Below are 15697 nucleotides of genomic sequence, written 5' to 3'. Positions count from 1 at the left end.
TAAAAAAAAATTTGAATGTCAGTCTTTCCCACTTAAAAAGCTTCAGTGTGCCTAGTCCACTGGCTAAATTTTCTATTAGAGATAATTTGCTTAGTTGACTACTGCAGGTGTATGATAAACCTGAAAAACTACTGAAGCAGAGTTTCAACACAAAACACATTTATAAAATGCTCTGAAGTTTCTTCTCCTATTATTTCATCTGACTACAGATTTCTCAAGGAGCAAAAATGGTATTCTACTCTGTATGAGTCTATTTGCTTATGAAAAACATCACCTAAATTTAACCACTACATCTGTTTCTTTAATTCCTTCTCCCTGATACAACATCAGACTTTGTGGTCATGTCAAAAGAGCCAGGGAACCAACATGAAGAAGCACCCAGTATCCAAAGATGATAAAAACTAAGCATCAGCAAAAATTACTGCAATTGATAAAACACAAATATATTCAAAAGCATAAGTTCATAATTATACTTTTAAAAAAATTACAGAATTCATTGGTCAATTTTGGAAGATGTTAAAGAACTAATTTATTATTTTGAAAACTGGGAAGGAAACAAACATTTATCCTGCCTTTCCTGTATGAACAATCTAAGTTTCTTTTTAGGGAAAAATTCACTAATGAAGAATTAATAATAGTATTAGAATAAGAATTTTGCAAACCCCTAACGAAATCTTCAAGCTAGGCCAGAGTTTCTCATTCTCAGCGCTACTGATATTTCGGGCTTGATAACTCTTGTTGTAGGGGCCTATCCTGTGTAACAGAGGATGTTTAGCAGCATCTCTGGCCTCTACCCACTGCAAACCAGTAGCATCTCCTCCTCAAGTGGTGATAACTTGTCTCCAAACCTTACCAAATTGACCTTAGCTAAGAATCACCAATGTAGGCAATGATCAATGACCACTAACATCACTAAAAAAAATACAAATACATACATTATGCCTCCTGACCAAAATATATAACATCAAAAGTTTTATCTCAATCAGATTAATTCTCTAAATCTAAATACTACTATCCAAATCAAAATCTAAATACAGGGAACTAATTACACCATATGGTCAATGACACAATGGGGTTTTAAAATCAGCAAAATTGGGGCAGCCCAGGTGGCTCAGCGGTTTAGCACCGCCTTCAGGCCAGGGCGTGATCCTGGAGACCGGAGATTAAGTCCTATGTCAGGCTCCCTGCATGGAGCCTGCTTCTCCCTCTGCCTGTGTCTCTGCCTCTCTCTCTCTCTCTCTCTGTGTCTCTCATGAATAAATAAATAAAATCTTTTTGAAAAATAAAATAAAATCAGCAAAATCAAGATGTTAGGAACCCTACAGGACAGAACCCTCTAGTTTCTTCAGTAAGTACTCAGGAGAATAATTCAGAGGGGGTATCTACAGATGGAAAGAGACATAAAAAATACAATAACCAAACTGTATAGACCTTGACTGAATCCTTACTGAAACAAACCAACAGGGGGAAAAAGCAAACAAAGTGGGGAAATGTCAGCTTTTTAGTTGTGCCAATAGCTAGCAGTTCTGTTTTTATTTATTTATTTGTTTGTTTGTTTTTAAAGATTTTATTTATTTATTCATGAGAGACAGAGAGAGAGAGAGAGGCACAGACACAGGCAGAGGGAGAAGCAGGCTCCATGCAGGGAGCCCGACTTGGGACTCAATCCCAGGTTTCCAGGATCACACCCTGGGCGGGCTGAAGGAGGTGCTAAACCGCTGAGCCACCCAGGCTGCCCAGTTCTGTTTATTTTTTTATTTTTATTTTTTTAGATTTTATTTTTATTTATTCATGAGAGAAACACACACACACACACACACACACAGAGAGAGAGAGAGAGGCAGAGACACAGGCAGAGGGAGAAGCAGGCTCCATGCAGGGAACCTGACATGGGACTCGATCCTGGGACTCTAGGATTGCACCCTGGGCTGAAGGCAGGTGCTAAACTGCTGAGCCACCAGGGCTGCCCTTTTTTCTTTTTCCCAGTTCTGTTTATATTTAAACAAGATGACCTGACAAGCTGGACAGTTGATACATAAGGGTTAATTAGCCTCCTTACAATTATATATATAAAAAAATTTTTTTTAAAGATTTTATTCATTCATGAGAGAGACAGAGAGAGAAGCAGAGACACAGGCAGAGGAAGAAGCAGGCTCCATGCAGGAAGCCCAGTGTGGGACTTGATCCCAGGACTCCGGGATTATGCCCTGAGCCAAAGGCAGACACTCAACTGCTGAGCCACCCAGGCGTCCTAATATATGTAAAAATCTAAAGCAAGTCACCTTGTACTCCAGGACCAAATTATTATTTTCCTTCTCCTCCACCTTCATCCCAAGAAACAGAAAAACAAACTACCACCTCACACCAGTGAGATTGGTGAAAATTAACAAGACAGAAAACAACAAATGTTGGAGAGGATATGGAGAAGGGGGAACCATCGTGCACTGTTGGTGGGAATGTGAACTGGTACAGCCACTCTAGAAAACAGTGTGGAGGTTCCTCAAAGAGTTAAAAACAGAGCTACCCATGACCCAGCAATTGCACTGTTGGGTATTTACCCCAAAGATACAGATGTAATGAAATGCCGGGACACTGCACCCCAATGTTTATAGCAGCAATGTCCACAATAGCCAAACTGTGGAAGGAGCTATGATGTCCTTCAACAAATGAATGGATAAAGAAGATGTGGTCTATATATACAATGGAATATTACTCAGCCATTAGAAAGGACAAATACCCACCATTTGCTTCAACGTGGATGGAACTGGAGGGTATTATCCTGAGTGAAGTAAGTCAATCAGAGAAGGACAATCATCATATGGTTTCACTCATATGTGGAATATAAGAAATAGTGAAAGGGATTATAAGGGAAAGGAAGGAAACTGAGTGGGAAAAATTAGAGAGGGAGGCAAACCATGAGAGTTGACTCAACCCGGGGAAACGAACAAGTGTTGAGGAGGGGGAAGTTGGCAGGGGGTTGGGGTAAGTGAGTGACAGGCACTGAGGGGGGCACTTGATAGGATGAACACTGGGTATTTTTTTTTTTTTTTTCGAGCACTGAGTATTATACTATATGTTGGCAAATCGAACTTCAATAAAAAAAGAAAATAAAAGAAAAGCTGTATTTTCTCAAATTCTGAGGTAGAAGAAAGACAAGAACTAACACACCAACTAATTTACTCATAAACATATTGTTATGGTTTGAGTTGTGTCCCCCTCAACATTCATGTGTTGAAGCTCTAACTCCAAGTACCTTAGAATAAAACCTAATTTGAATGAGGGTCACCGCAGATTTAACAGTTCTTTTTTTTTTATTTTTTTAATTTATTTATTCATAGAGACACACACAGAGAGAGAGAGAGAGAGAGAGGCAGAGGCACAGGCAGAGGGAGAAGCAGGCTCCATGCAGGGAGCCCGATGTGGGACTCGATCCAGGGTCCCCAGGATCAAACCCCAGGCTGCAGGCGGCGCTAAACTGCTGTGCCACCAGGGCTGCCCTCACCGCAGATTTAATTAGTTAAGATGAGGTCATTCTAGAGTAGGGAAGATCCTAATCTAGTATGACTGGTGTCCTGATAAAATGGGAAAATATGGACGCAGATCTGCACAAAACGAAAATGCAAACATAAAAGCAGAGATCAGGTGATGCTCCAAGGAATGCCAAAGATTGTTAGCAAACCTCCAGAAGCTAGGAGAGAAGCACAGAGTGGAACAGAAGCTATCTCACAACCTTCCTAATGAACTAAGCCTATCAACACCTTGACCTTGGACATCTAGTCTCCAGAATTATAATATAACCAACTACTGCTGTGTAAGCCACCTAGTTTGTGGTACTTTGTTACAGCAACCCTAGCAAACTAATACACATATATGTTGTATTTTGAAGAAAAAAAATCCCAGAAAATCAAATTCAAAATAGGGTTGAATCAGAGGGTAACCAACTTACCTTGGTGAGCATTTTGTTATGTATGTAACGGTTATATCACTATGCTGCTTACCCAAAACTTACATATTATTATATGTCAACTAAACTTCAATTTAAAATCAAAAATAAAATAGGGGCATCTGGCTGGCTCAGTCAGAAGAACATGGGACTCTTGATATTGGGGTCATGAGATCGAGCCCCATGTGGAATGCAGATTACTTAAATAAATAAAACTTAAAAAATAAAAGAGTAAAAAATTATATCCCACAAAAATACAATAGGGTTGAATTAAGCAAAGTAAAAAAGTTTCAGTTACTTGAAATATTTGTCTTAGGCAACCAACTTAAAAATAGGTAATACAGTCATCAATTGCTGATGGCAGTAGTCCTTGAAAAGACTGCACAGAATTAAGGATTGTGAAAAGTTTTCTGAATTGTAAATATAATGTTTTTGAATGCTCTAAGATTCTCCTATTCTGAGAAAGTACCAGGTCCTTCAAATTATATACTTTGATGTATACATACCAACAGAGGTTTAAAGGGTGGCTCCACCTTCCGAGCCAGCAGTTCTTCCCAGTTAATATGCCTGAAGAATGGATGAGCCTAGGAAAAAAAGAACAGGAAGAAAAGTCAAGGGGAATTGACTTCACTGGACTGACAAATTAACTGTTTGAAGTTACAAATCATAAAATAAACTATACTATCTATTTTTTAGATTTTATTTATTTATTTATTTGAGAGAGAAAGAAAGCATTCACTGGAGAAGTGGAGGGAGAGGGAGACAGAATCTCTCAAGGTGACTCCACGCTGAGCGTGGAGCCCAACACAGGGCTCAATCTCAAGACGCTGAGATCATGACCTGAGCCAAAACCAAGAGTCAGATGCTTAGCCGACTGATCCCCATATGCCCCACAAAATAAGCTATACTTTAAACTACATACAACCGACACAAACACATATAATTAGCATTCTCTTTCCCTCAAACCACCAAAAAGGCCAATCCCTACTTGAACTTCTCCAGCATCTCCAGGACCAGCTCCAAGCCGAGAAGCAGCATTTCTTTTCAGCAGCTTTAGGGAGGAAAAAAAAACAAACAAACTGATGAACCTTAGTCAAAGTGATTATTTTTTACTTATAGAATTTGCTCGTCTATTTTGAGAAAATAGGCTTTACTAATTACTACTAAACACTGGTTGGGAATAAAAAGGAAAAGAAAATCTTTAAGCAAACAAACTTGTACTTTACCTGCAAAAACTGTAGGCTTTTTTGTTTAATATATGTGTATGATTTTTTTATTCAAAATGTATGCTCAACTCTATTTACTTAAATCCTAGTAGTTGAGGCTTATTTCATGCCCTACCTTTTTAAGCAGATCTCTGGCTTCTTGTGTGAGGTAGGGAGGCAAATTGAGTTTACATTTGAGGATTTTGTCAATTGTTTTCTTTCTATTCTCCCCAGTAAACGGAGGCTAGGAGTAGAAGAGAGTGAGAAAAATTAGCATATAAAAAATAAAATTATCCATTTCCTGAATCAGTTATGCACAGAGATCAAAAATGTGTCCTGTGATATGGGCTGACTGCTAAAGATCTACATAGGGTTTTTTTTTTTTTAAGATTTTACTTATTTATTCATGAGAGATACAAAGAGAGACAGGCAGAGACACAGGCAGAGGGAGAAGCAGGCTCCGATGTGGGACTTGATCCCCAGACCCACGATTACACTGTGAGCCAAAGGCAGACGCTTAACCACTGAGCCACCCAGGTGTCCCAAAGATCTATAGTTTTTAAGCAACAGGACAGAATAGCAACATCTCAGAAGAAACTGGGTTATTAATGTTGTGTGATAATAAATGAGCCACGTTATGCTTTACTTTCTCCTTTTATAAAATAAGGGCAGTATCTATTTTATACCTATTTCACAGGATTGACATGACAGATCGTTTAAACAAAAAAGTTTTTAAAAGTATAGGAGCCCATACTGCTACCAATAAAGCATTACTAGTGTTAATTTTTTAAAAATAACTCCATCAGTAACATTTTTAAAAAGCACAGGAAAGGTCTCTTGCCATATGATTTAATAACTACTCAGCACAGACCATAATACATGCAGCTTTTAACTGTGCACCTACTGCTCCAGTCAGCATGTCATACATTAATGCTCCCAAACTCCACCAATCCACAGCACGATTGTGGCCGCTTCTCATCAAGATCTCAGGGGCCCTACAATGAGAAAAATAACATGCCTAAAAAATTCACCATTTGCATATCATCTGAATTAGAAGTTTAAAAACAATATACAGAGCCAAATGGTACTACAGAAAATATAGCACCCTATTACATAAACCAGGTAAATGTTAGCTATTACCCCCCAAAACCACTTATATTTCTTTCAACATGCAGCTCACATGTATTCTATTGTTCCACAAAATGTGTGTGTGACCGTTCCATCATGAATAGATTCTTTGCATAGTCCAAAGTCTGTTAGTTTCACATGACCTACAATGAAAGATCATAGCATAGTTATTCTGAGAATTCTAAGCATGTGCAGTGTTTGAATGTATCATACAATACAATAATCTATCCTTTAATTTTCTGCCTTAAATATTTTTTGAAGATACAAACTAGCAAGGTGCCACCCATAAAATGGGATGCTAACTTTTTAAAGCTACCACAGAGTCATTTTTCAATGATATAATCTATAAAGTAAAGAGAAAATAGAGAAAAAATTAAAACAGCTGCTCCAAGGCTCTAGCTTCACCTATACTTAGAATCCTCCACCAGGGGCAGCCCGGGTGGCTCAGCAGTTTAGTGCCGCCATCAGCCCAGGGGGCAATCCTGGAGACCTGAGATCGAGCGCCGCATTGGGCTCCCTGCATGGAGCCTGCTTCTCCCTCTGCCTGTGTCTCTGCCTCTCTCTGTCTCTCATGAATAAATAAATAAAATCTTAAAAAAAAAAAAAAAAAAAAAGGAATCCTCCACCTGAGAAAGCAAGCCCTTTCAAGAAAAATTCTTGAAAGTCTTGTTTAAGTACACAAATCCTTGTAAAGATATGGTGCACCTTTTAAAGGTGTGACACTGTACTTCAAATATATAACCTTTCACCACAGTGAACTCTAACTGGGCAGTTTTTAAAATGGTCTCAGAAAGTCACTATAACAAGTTAGCTTATTCTGCCAATACTGCCAGTTCAGAAAAAGAAATCAAATTGCTATAGCGTGGGACCACCATCTCTTATCCAGGAAGTGAAAAACTCACCACCTCACACAAAACAAAGAACAAGTTTAGCCTTACTGAACTGTTATTAGATATCCAGTGGTTCAGCCACCCCAAGGACCCTACTATTCCAAGTTTATTTCAGAGAAAAGAAAAGGCAATGGCCTATTGATACAAACGTAAACGTGTACTTTACTGACAAAAAATATGACCTTTATTTTCACAGAACCACCTGACACAGTCAAGCTTATGGAACAAAGAAGTTAACTAGTCACTTCCCTAGTCTATTCTTTGCCTTAGAGTTCAAAATCAGAATCCAGGTTTGGGGGGATGGGAGAACTGGGAGGGAGAGAGATACATAGATTCCCATGATGTACTTGGTTAAGTATAGCATTTCTCCTAAAAAAAAAAAAAAAAAAAAAAAGAAAGAAAGAAAGAAAGAAAACAAAAGAAAGCACAATTTGAAATGTATTCATACTAATGTTAGTTGTTCACACTACTTCCTGTCCAAAAATTTAAAACCCTTAAATACATCATGTATCAATTTGCAGACATCAAAGGATCAGCAACTGCTACCAGCACCCCGATAACCTAGTTGGCTGGTTGTTCCTTTGGGGTATGAGTGAATTGTGAAGTCTACCTAGCCCAGATTACTCTTGCATAAATCAAACTGTCTATAGTAGCATGAAGATGTAATCCAGATTCAATCGGCCCTACCTACAGCTGTACAGAATATTAGCCTTTCTGATCTTTATGTCTGTTGTTACAAACAGCAAGAATAAACTGATGCCTACTAAACATTTTCTTTCCAAGGCTGCATCAAATATTTTGGTTCAATTCTAATCCTTTTTTACAGCATTAATAAAATTTATCATAAAAAGCACTGCTTCTAATACTTATGTACTTTATCATTAAAACTCAACTTATAGGGTTAAGATTTACTTTCCAATTTAAGGAACAAACCAAAATTAAAGTTTGGACTGGGTTTTGGCTCACCAGATATTATGTAAAGATTTCAAAGGATGACAAGCTATAAAGAGCAAGGATTAAACCAAAAAACACAGCTGAGTGCACGGTTATTCCTAATTCCCTTTAATCTCATCAATCATAAATATCTAAATACCTAAATCTCAGCAAGTATTATGATGCCATAAGTTCTGAAGGAAGAATGTATAATAATAGATACATGACTATGGGGCTTTGAAAATGATCATGACCTGTGTGGGAGGATTTTAAGATGATTATCTACTATAAAATTGTATACAGTATATATCTCCACCTTGGTGATTAAGCATGATATTCTCCGGCTTCAGGTCTCTGTAGATGATCCCCTTTTGATGTAAATGCCCCAAAGCCATGGAGATTTCTGCCAAGTAAAAGCTGGAAACAAAAGTGATTTAATAAAATTAAAAAGAGTAATATACTCAAAGCAGTTTATGTATGGAGCAAAATTCCTTGAAAGAAATAGACATGCACCAAAGACCAAATTAGTGGGGATGGGGGTGGGGATGGGGGAGAGAGATGGCATAAGATGCTGCCAAAAGGCGTGAAGACATTTATGTTTCACTTATTTAGTGAAACTATAAAATGTTTTATTTCACCATCAGAACATACTGGTAATTGCAAAGAAGTCCAGAATATGCCAAACTACCACTGGTTTTTGATCTGTCTGTATAGGAATTAAGCCAATACTCATTCAGAGCAAAGCAAATTTCTCCCACCCACCCCCAATTTAAACTCCCACAGGACATAGGATCTTCGTTATTCTCAGAGATCAAGTCTTAGTTTCAAAAGATACCTTATAAATAACCTGACCCTTAGAAGCCCGCTCATCCCTTAATATAGCTGCATATATACAGTTCATGCCCACAGTATCTGCCCTCCCTCTTGCCAGCCAGCCCACAACTATAAACTGTGTGACACTCAAATTTATCTACCTCAAAAGAATAAAGGGCTGAGTCAACCCTGTCTGGATTCGAAAAGCACAAGGTACTGCAATACTGGCTGCATAACAATGTTGCAATCCTGCAGATTACTCCAGGATGGAGAGGGTGTGTCCTAGAGGACTGAGGCAGTTTCACAGCCAGCAGGACCACAAATACAGCCTCCAACAGGGCTCAGAGAGCCTCCTCCAAAAAAGGGTACTTCATCCCTAAGGCTCTTAAATGCAGCTTCTGTGTTAGAAAAGGCCTGAAATTAAACAATGGAATGCAGTTTGGTAATTAAGGTAGAAAAAACATTTAAGTGTTTTCTATTCAATTAATGTGTAGGATAAACTGATTTATTGTTACCCAATACTGTCATCTCACAAAAGGATGTGTATATTTTTAATTTGAAGCAGATGCCATCTTAAGAAATATAAGGGTAGATCCCATCCTGGCCATAGAATCAATCCACAGATGATGTGTGCCGGCTTATCACCTCCCTAAGACTGCACCTTGGGAACTGGAAAGTCTAAAAAAAAAGAGGAGATGATTTCTGATACTTTCCATTGTTCCAGACATAAAGTTTCACCGGAAAACCACACTCACCCACAGCCAAGGCAGGCAGCTTACCAATTCAAGGAAAGAAAGCCCCAGTGAGAATGGTTCTGTTAGGAACTGGCGTTCCTGGTGAAGAGCGTTCCACCCAAGGCCTGGGGGCAAAGGAATGATGTGACCTCCAAAAGCTGCCCCATCCCAAAAAGCTTCTCCCCCTTGAAGTCCTGAGTGACTGGCTCCAGAACAATTTATTGAATCATTTAGCTGCCCACAGTGGGGAGAGGGTTTTGCTTTTAATTATACGAATCAATTACCTGAATCCAGGCAACCAAAAAATTTCACTTACCAGGCTGTGTCTTCCATAAATATTCCCTCTCTTTCTAACTGCATAAATAATTCTCCTCCTGTAAGGAAAAGGCAAAGACATTAGAAATAAAACAATCTTCATTTCCAATCCATTTCTAATGAGAGGTTTGTGTTTTCCTTTTAACCACAGTTAAAAGATATCAGTCCATTAAAAATAAAAAAATCTTAAAAACTCTAGGTTTAAAACTAGGTCTTCAGGATTCTATTTTTAGCAGTGTTCCTATCCATATGTGAAATATGTAAGTTTTGGAATTCTAGGTTTTTACATCTTTGAACTTCAAAATAGTTATAGATTTCAGACCTGATGTTAAAAAAATAATCTTGGTTAAAATTTCTCTCACATTTTATCCTACACAGAAAAATGTTAGCATTTAATTAAACCACCCTTACAAATTAAAATTAGTGAATGCCCTTATTCCATATTTTCAGATATCTTAATCTAGAGGAACCTAGCAGTGGCTTTGTTAAAAGCATGGCATTATTTTGAATATAAAAATCAATAATATTAATAAGGAATTATATCCCACTGAATAATCTCAGAATCCATAAGTCCACAATGATGTAAATCAATGAAGAGATCAGTAAATTAAGTTTTAAAATGGGAGAGAAGGGAAAGCTCTTTGTTACAGTAGAATGCCAAATAATAAATGAATGAGGCACAATGGAATAAGAAAAATCACTTGGCAATCATCATAGTTAATTGTTTCAAGCAAGAATCAATGAATGCTAAAACTGTATGTGAAAGCTTGATGAGAGACAAGATATTTAAATAATCCCAAAGTATCTCAAGATACTTATTCATTACAAAGGAAAACTTCACCAGGGGAAAAAACTGGCAGACACCACCTTATAAATGTGATCAAAGTGAACATCAACAGTAATGGGATAAAGATAAAAACATCATGTACCTCCTGATCCAACAGAGAAGGACACAATGTCACTTCGATGGTCCTCCCCAAATGCATAACCTAAATCTAATCCTGAGGAAACATCAGATAAGCCCAACTGATGCATTCTACAAAATAACTGGCCATACTCTTCGAAAATGTCAAGGTCATAAAAGACAAAGAAAGACTGAGGAACTGTTCCAGATTAAAGGAAACTGAGAGATATTATTTTATCAATGTTAATTTCCTGTTTTTGATAATTTTAGTAGAATTAAGATACTATCATTGATTTTAGACAACATACACTGAAGTATTTAGGGGTAAGGGGAAATCATGTCTGCAACACTCTCTTAAGTAATCCAGGATAAAAAAGAAGTATGTATATACATATACGTGTATATATATACATACACATATACATGTATACACATACATAGAGAGGGAGAGAAAAGAAGGATGAAGCAAAACAACTGTGGTAAATGATAACACTTGGGGAATCTAGATGAAGGGTATGTGGGAAGTCTTTGTACTATTTCTATAACTTTTCTGTGTAAATCTGAAATTATTCAAAATAAAGTTACCCAAAAAATGGCAACAGTCAGAAAACAGTTGCTAAATTCTACAGCTTTCTGTTCCATGTTACAGGCCATTGTGAAACCTATTTTTCAGAAAACTCAAACATGTTGGCTGGAAATAGATACCTGTGGTCTAGAAATGTTAAGAAGCAACAAGTTTCAAGGAGGTAGTAAGCCCTGGAAATTGTGGATGTCTTCCTATGTAAACTGCTTGGTCTATCAAAAAGGTTACATTCAACCAAAAAATTACTCTGTTTAGAGATGCAATTCTAAAAATACTCATTATCTTAAATACTCTAAGTTTTTCATTTGAGTTTAGAAAGAAATGCTTTGGTGATTCATTTAAATTATAGTATCTTACCCGAGTACAGTCAACGTGATGGCTATGTATCAATTAGGTGTTTCTTATTTTAAGTAACTGATTACAAGGGAATTAGGATTAAAGTAAAAGTTTACAGATGGGGGAAAAATTTAACCTTTAAAGTTTCCTTCATATTTGTCTGCAAAAAGAAACATATGGTCACATCTGAATTCCTTATGTCATATATTTATCAATTTTAAGAACTATTTAATCACATTGGGGAAAAAGCATTTTTCCATTGGAAAATATTGTTTGACCCAGTTTCTGGAGCAAATGCAAATAATTACACCAAACTGAGTGTACTGACCGCTGAGATACTCAAGGATGAGGTAGAGTTTTCCACCGGTCTGAAAGGCATAAATTAAATCCACAATGAAGGGATGCTTTACTTCCTCCAGAATATTCCGTTCTGCTTTTGTATGAGCTGTATCTTTAGCATTTCTTACTATCATTGCCTAAAGGAAAAGAGATGATCTATAAGAACAAAACAGTAGACATTTTTATTCTATAGTAAATGGAAAATCTATTTTGTGCTTCCCTTGCCAATATTAAACTACTAATCATAGTTTCCCCTAGAGACTGAGATAGGAGTAATGGAAGACATTCACTTCTCATATATATATCTGCACTCTTTGGATTTTTTGCAGGGATCATGTAAATGACAACCTAAAGATAGATAACCTTTTTAAAAAATGTAAACAGATGAAGTTTATTCATATATTCACTAACTGTTCAATGTCTACTATGCTACAGGCTCTGTAATAAGAAGGAAGAACTAACAGAAGTCTCCAGCCTACAGGAGTATGAAGTCTCAGGGAAAAAAGAGAGAAGTCAATGTAGGTAAAGCACAAGGTGCTATAGGATAACACAGAACTGCATCTGACCTGGCAAGAAGTGTTCCTGGAGGTGGCCATACCTAAGCTGTATTATGAAAAATTATTAAAATGAAATGTAGAGGGTAAAAAAAAAAAAGCATTTCCAGTGCTTGACAGGACATGTCTAGGGAATCTATAAGTAGTTCAGTATGGTTGGAAGTGGCTAGAGATTAGGTAGGTGGAGACCAGGGAATGGTAGGCCTAGGTATCTAGGCAAAAGCATCTGAATCTTATCTTAGAGGCAGAAGAAAAATGTTGAGGTTCCAGAAATGAATAATCCTTGGCTTGAAGACAGTTTTAGTAGCAGTGTGGAGTTTTAGGGAAGAAATGAGACCAGTTAGGAAGCCAGTACAGTAAACTAAGTAAAGTGAGATCTGTAACTAAGGAAATGAAGCTGGGGGGTACCTGGTGGCTCAGTCGACTCGTCAAGCATCTGACTCTTGATTTCAGCTCAGGTCATGATCTCAGGGTTGTGAGACTGAGCCCTCCACTGGACTCCACACTGGGCATGGAGCCAGCTTAAGATTCTCTCTCTCCCTCTCCCACTGCGCCTCCCTACCCCCACTCTCTAAAGAAAAAAAAAAGGAAAAGAAAAATGAAGGTGGGAAAAAAAAAAGGAAAGATAAAGATGTGTCATCAGCACTCGCTGATGAGGTTGAGAAGAAATGATGATACCGTGGTTTCTTTGTAAGTAATAGGATAATGGTTAGTTATCATCCAATAACAGACAATGGAAGTTAAGAAAATCTTTTGGGAAAATGATGTATTGTTTTGGACATGGTAAGTCTAAATTCTAGGACTAAGTTCTGGCGTATCTCCAGTAATATGAAAAAGCATACACACAAGATTATTAGTTGCAATATTATTTGTAAAAGTAAAACGTTAGAAACAACCTTAATGCCCATGCATAAAACTTTTGCTGAAAACCTATGCACTACCTAATGTGCAAAAAAAGCTATAAAAAGAATGGTAAATGTCTCTAAAGCAAGGTACAAAACAGCATATATATATATATATATATGGCATAGCAGTATCACAGTAAACTATCTTTTGTGTAAAAAAGGGGGAATATGTATCTGTAACTCCTCATATCTTCAATAATTAATGCAACTGAGATAAACCAAAAGCTAATGACAGTGGAAAGATAAGAAAAGTAATGGGACTAGACTTCTGAGTACACCCTAAGTAAAATCTCAATGATTTTAGCATTCATTTTTCTCTCTTACCTAAATCAAAAATTATTTTAGTTACAAAAAGGAGGTTTTTGAATTCTGAACCACGTTAATGTTTTATACATTCCAAAATTAAAATGAAGTCAACAAGGATGGGGAAGAAATAAAACTGAACACAACAGAAATACATAAATGTAATTGAGTATTACCCTGATAATTTTACTACAGGAGAAAAAAGACATTTAAATAGCTTTGAACTGCACATTCTTACTGACATATATTTAAGCATAACAAAAATAACTGCACATTCTTACTGACATATATTTAAGCACAACAAAAATTGCAAAGAAACTGCACACTTAGTAGGTTTGTACTTGCTAGTAGTATTGATATTGTAATTCTCAAGCTATTATGCATATATTGTACAACTGAGCAAAGGAGTCAATTTTTCAATGTTGCTACCAGGTTTCTCACTGTGGAAAACCAGAGATGTAAACATGGACTGAGAGAAGAAAAGCTATATGGAACTAGACTGGAATTAGGGATATCAATATGAAGCCATAGTTAAAACAAAACAGGGACGCCTGGGTGGCGCGGCGGTTGAGCGTCTGCCTTTGGCTCAGGGCGTGATCCTGGGGTCCCGGGACTGGGTCCCATGTTAGGCTCCCTGCATGGAGCCTGCTTCTTCCTCTACCTGTGTCTCTGCCTTTCTCTGTGTCTCTGATGAATAAATAAATAAAATTTAAAAAAAACAAAAAACCCTCCTAGCTCTACCCACTGAAAGAGCCATAAACAAAGGCACTTTAGTAGTAAGAAGCATAGCTGGCACCCAGATCCTGGTTTCTCCACCAAAAGAAACCAGGGTTCCCTAGAGAAAAAAAAGATGGTTCTAAGCCAGGGTCTGGTAAAGTGCAGGGTAAATCTGGAGCACTCTATTATACCAGGAAGTACTTAAAAAACCACCAAGGACACGTCAAAAGGACAAAGAAGACATCTTAATAGAGCTCCCTCTAGCAAAATTTGGGATAATGTGACAACAAAAATGAATAATGAAAGAAACAGATACTATTCTGAAAAAAAAAAAAAAAAAGTCCATACTGACTCTTAAAAAATTAAATTTAGGAACACCTGGGTGGCTCAGTGGTTGAGCATCTGCTTTCAGCTTAGGGCATGATCCTGGGGTTCAGGATTGAGTCTCACATTTCCCTGCTTCTCCCTCTACCTGTGTCTCTGCCTCTCTCTCTGTCTCTCATGAATAAATAAAATCTTTTAAAAAATTAAATTAAAAAAATAAGTATTAAAAGTTCTTTATAGAAGAATGACAATATAGAAACAAAATGATAAAAATAGTAAAGTCTCCATTTTATAATCACCATAGTAATATCTGATTTAGATAAGAAAACAACAGATGATAAAACCATTGGGTAAAAGATTATTAGGTTAGAGTATGTATATCCCTATTATGCCACAAATGCTTTTAATTTCAAAGGGAAAAAGGTATCTATACAATGGAAAAGTCTGTCAGATATCACCATAACCAAGTGATAACTCAATCTCACAAAATAATGGGATAGAATAACACAATGTGCTTCCTGAGCCCATACACTGAGGACATAATACTCCTGCAAAAAGTATTTAACCTAAATTTAAAATGAAGGTGTATTAAGGAGCATTCTGCAAAACTACTGGCCTGAGCTCCTCAAAAATGTAAACCGCAGAGCGGTTTAGCGCCACCTGCAGCCTGGGGTGTGATCCTGGAGACCCAGGATCGAGTCCCGTGTTGGGCTCCTTGCATGGAGCCTGCTTCTCCCTCTGCCTGTGTCTCTGCCTCTCTCTCTCTCTGTG

The 15697-nt window shown here is 37.3% G+C and overlaps 1 protein-coding gene across 4 annotated transcripts in view; it reads right to left on the bottom strand.

Annotated features, from left to right (window-relative positions):
• RPS6KB1 (ribosomal protein S6 kinase B1) overlaps positions 1-15697 on the bottom strand; it is a 56500-nt gene that overhangs the window by 22883 nt on the left and 17920 nt on the right. For 3 of the 4 annotated variants that reach the window (XM_025996051.2, XM_025996052.2, XM_025996053.2), the window contains exons 5-12: positions 12113-12260; positions 9963-10020; positions 8416-8516; positions 6329-6419; positions 6053-6143; positions 5285-5392; positions 4932-4994; positions 4450-4527 (exon numbers count right to left, since the gene is read on the bottom strand). In XM_025996051.2, the coding sequence (XP_025851836.1) occupies positions 4450-4527; positions 4932-4994; positions 5285-5392; positions 6053-6143; positions 6329-6419; positions 8416-8516; positions 9963-10020; positions 12113-12260 (738 nt within the window). Of the gene's footprint in view, positions 1-4449; positions 4528-4931; positions 4995-5284; positions 5393-6052; positions 6144-6328; positions 6420-8415; positions 8517-9122; positions 9327-9962; positions 10021-12112; positions 12261-15697 lie in introns of those variants that run through there. The other variant, XM_072747626.1, reaches the window with a different exon arrangement.

Source organism: Vulpes vulpes, chromosome 2 (assembly GCF_048418805.1).
Source record: "Vulpes vulpes isolate BD-2025 chromosome 2, VulVul3, whole genome shotgun sequence".
NCBI lineage: Eukaryota > Metazoa > Chordata > Mammalia > Carnivora > Canidae > Vulpes > Vulpes vulpes.
The sequence above is the reverse complement of the archived record's forward strand: the minus strand, read 5'-3'. Positions and strand labels throughout refer to the sequence as shown.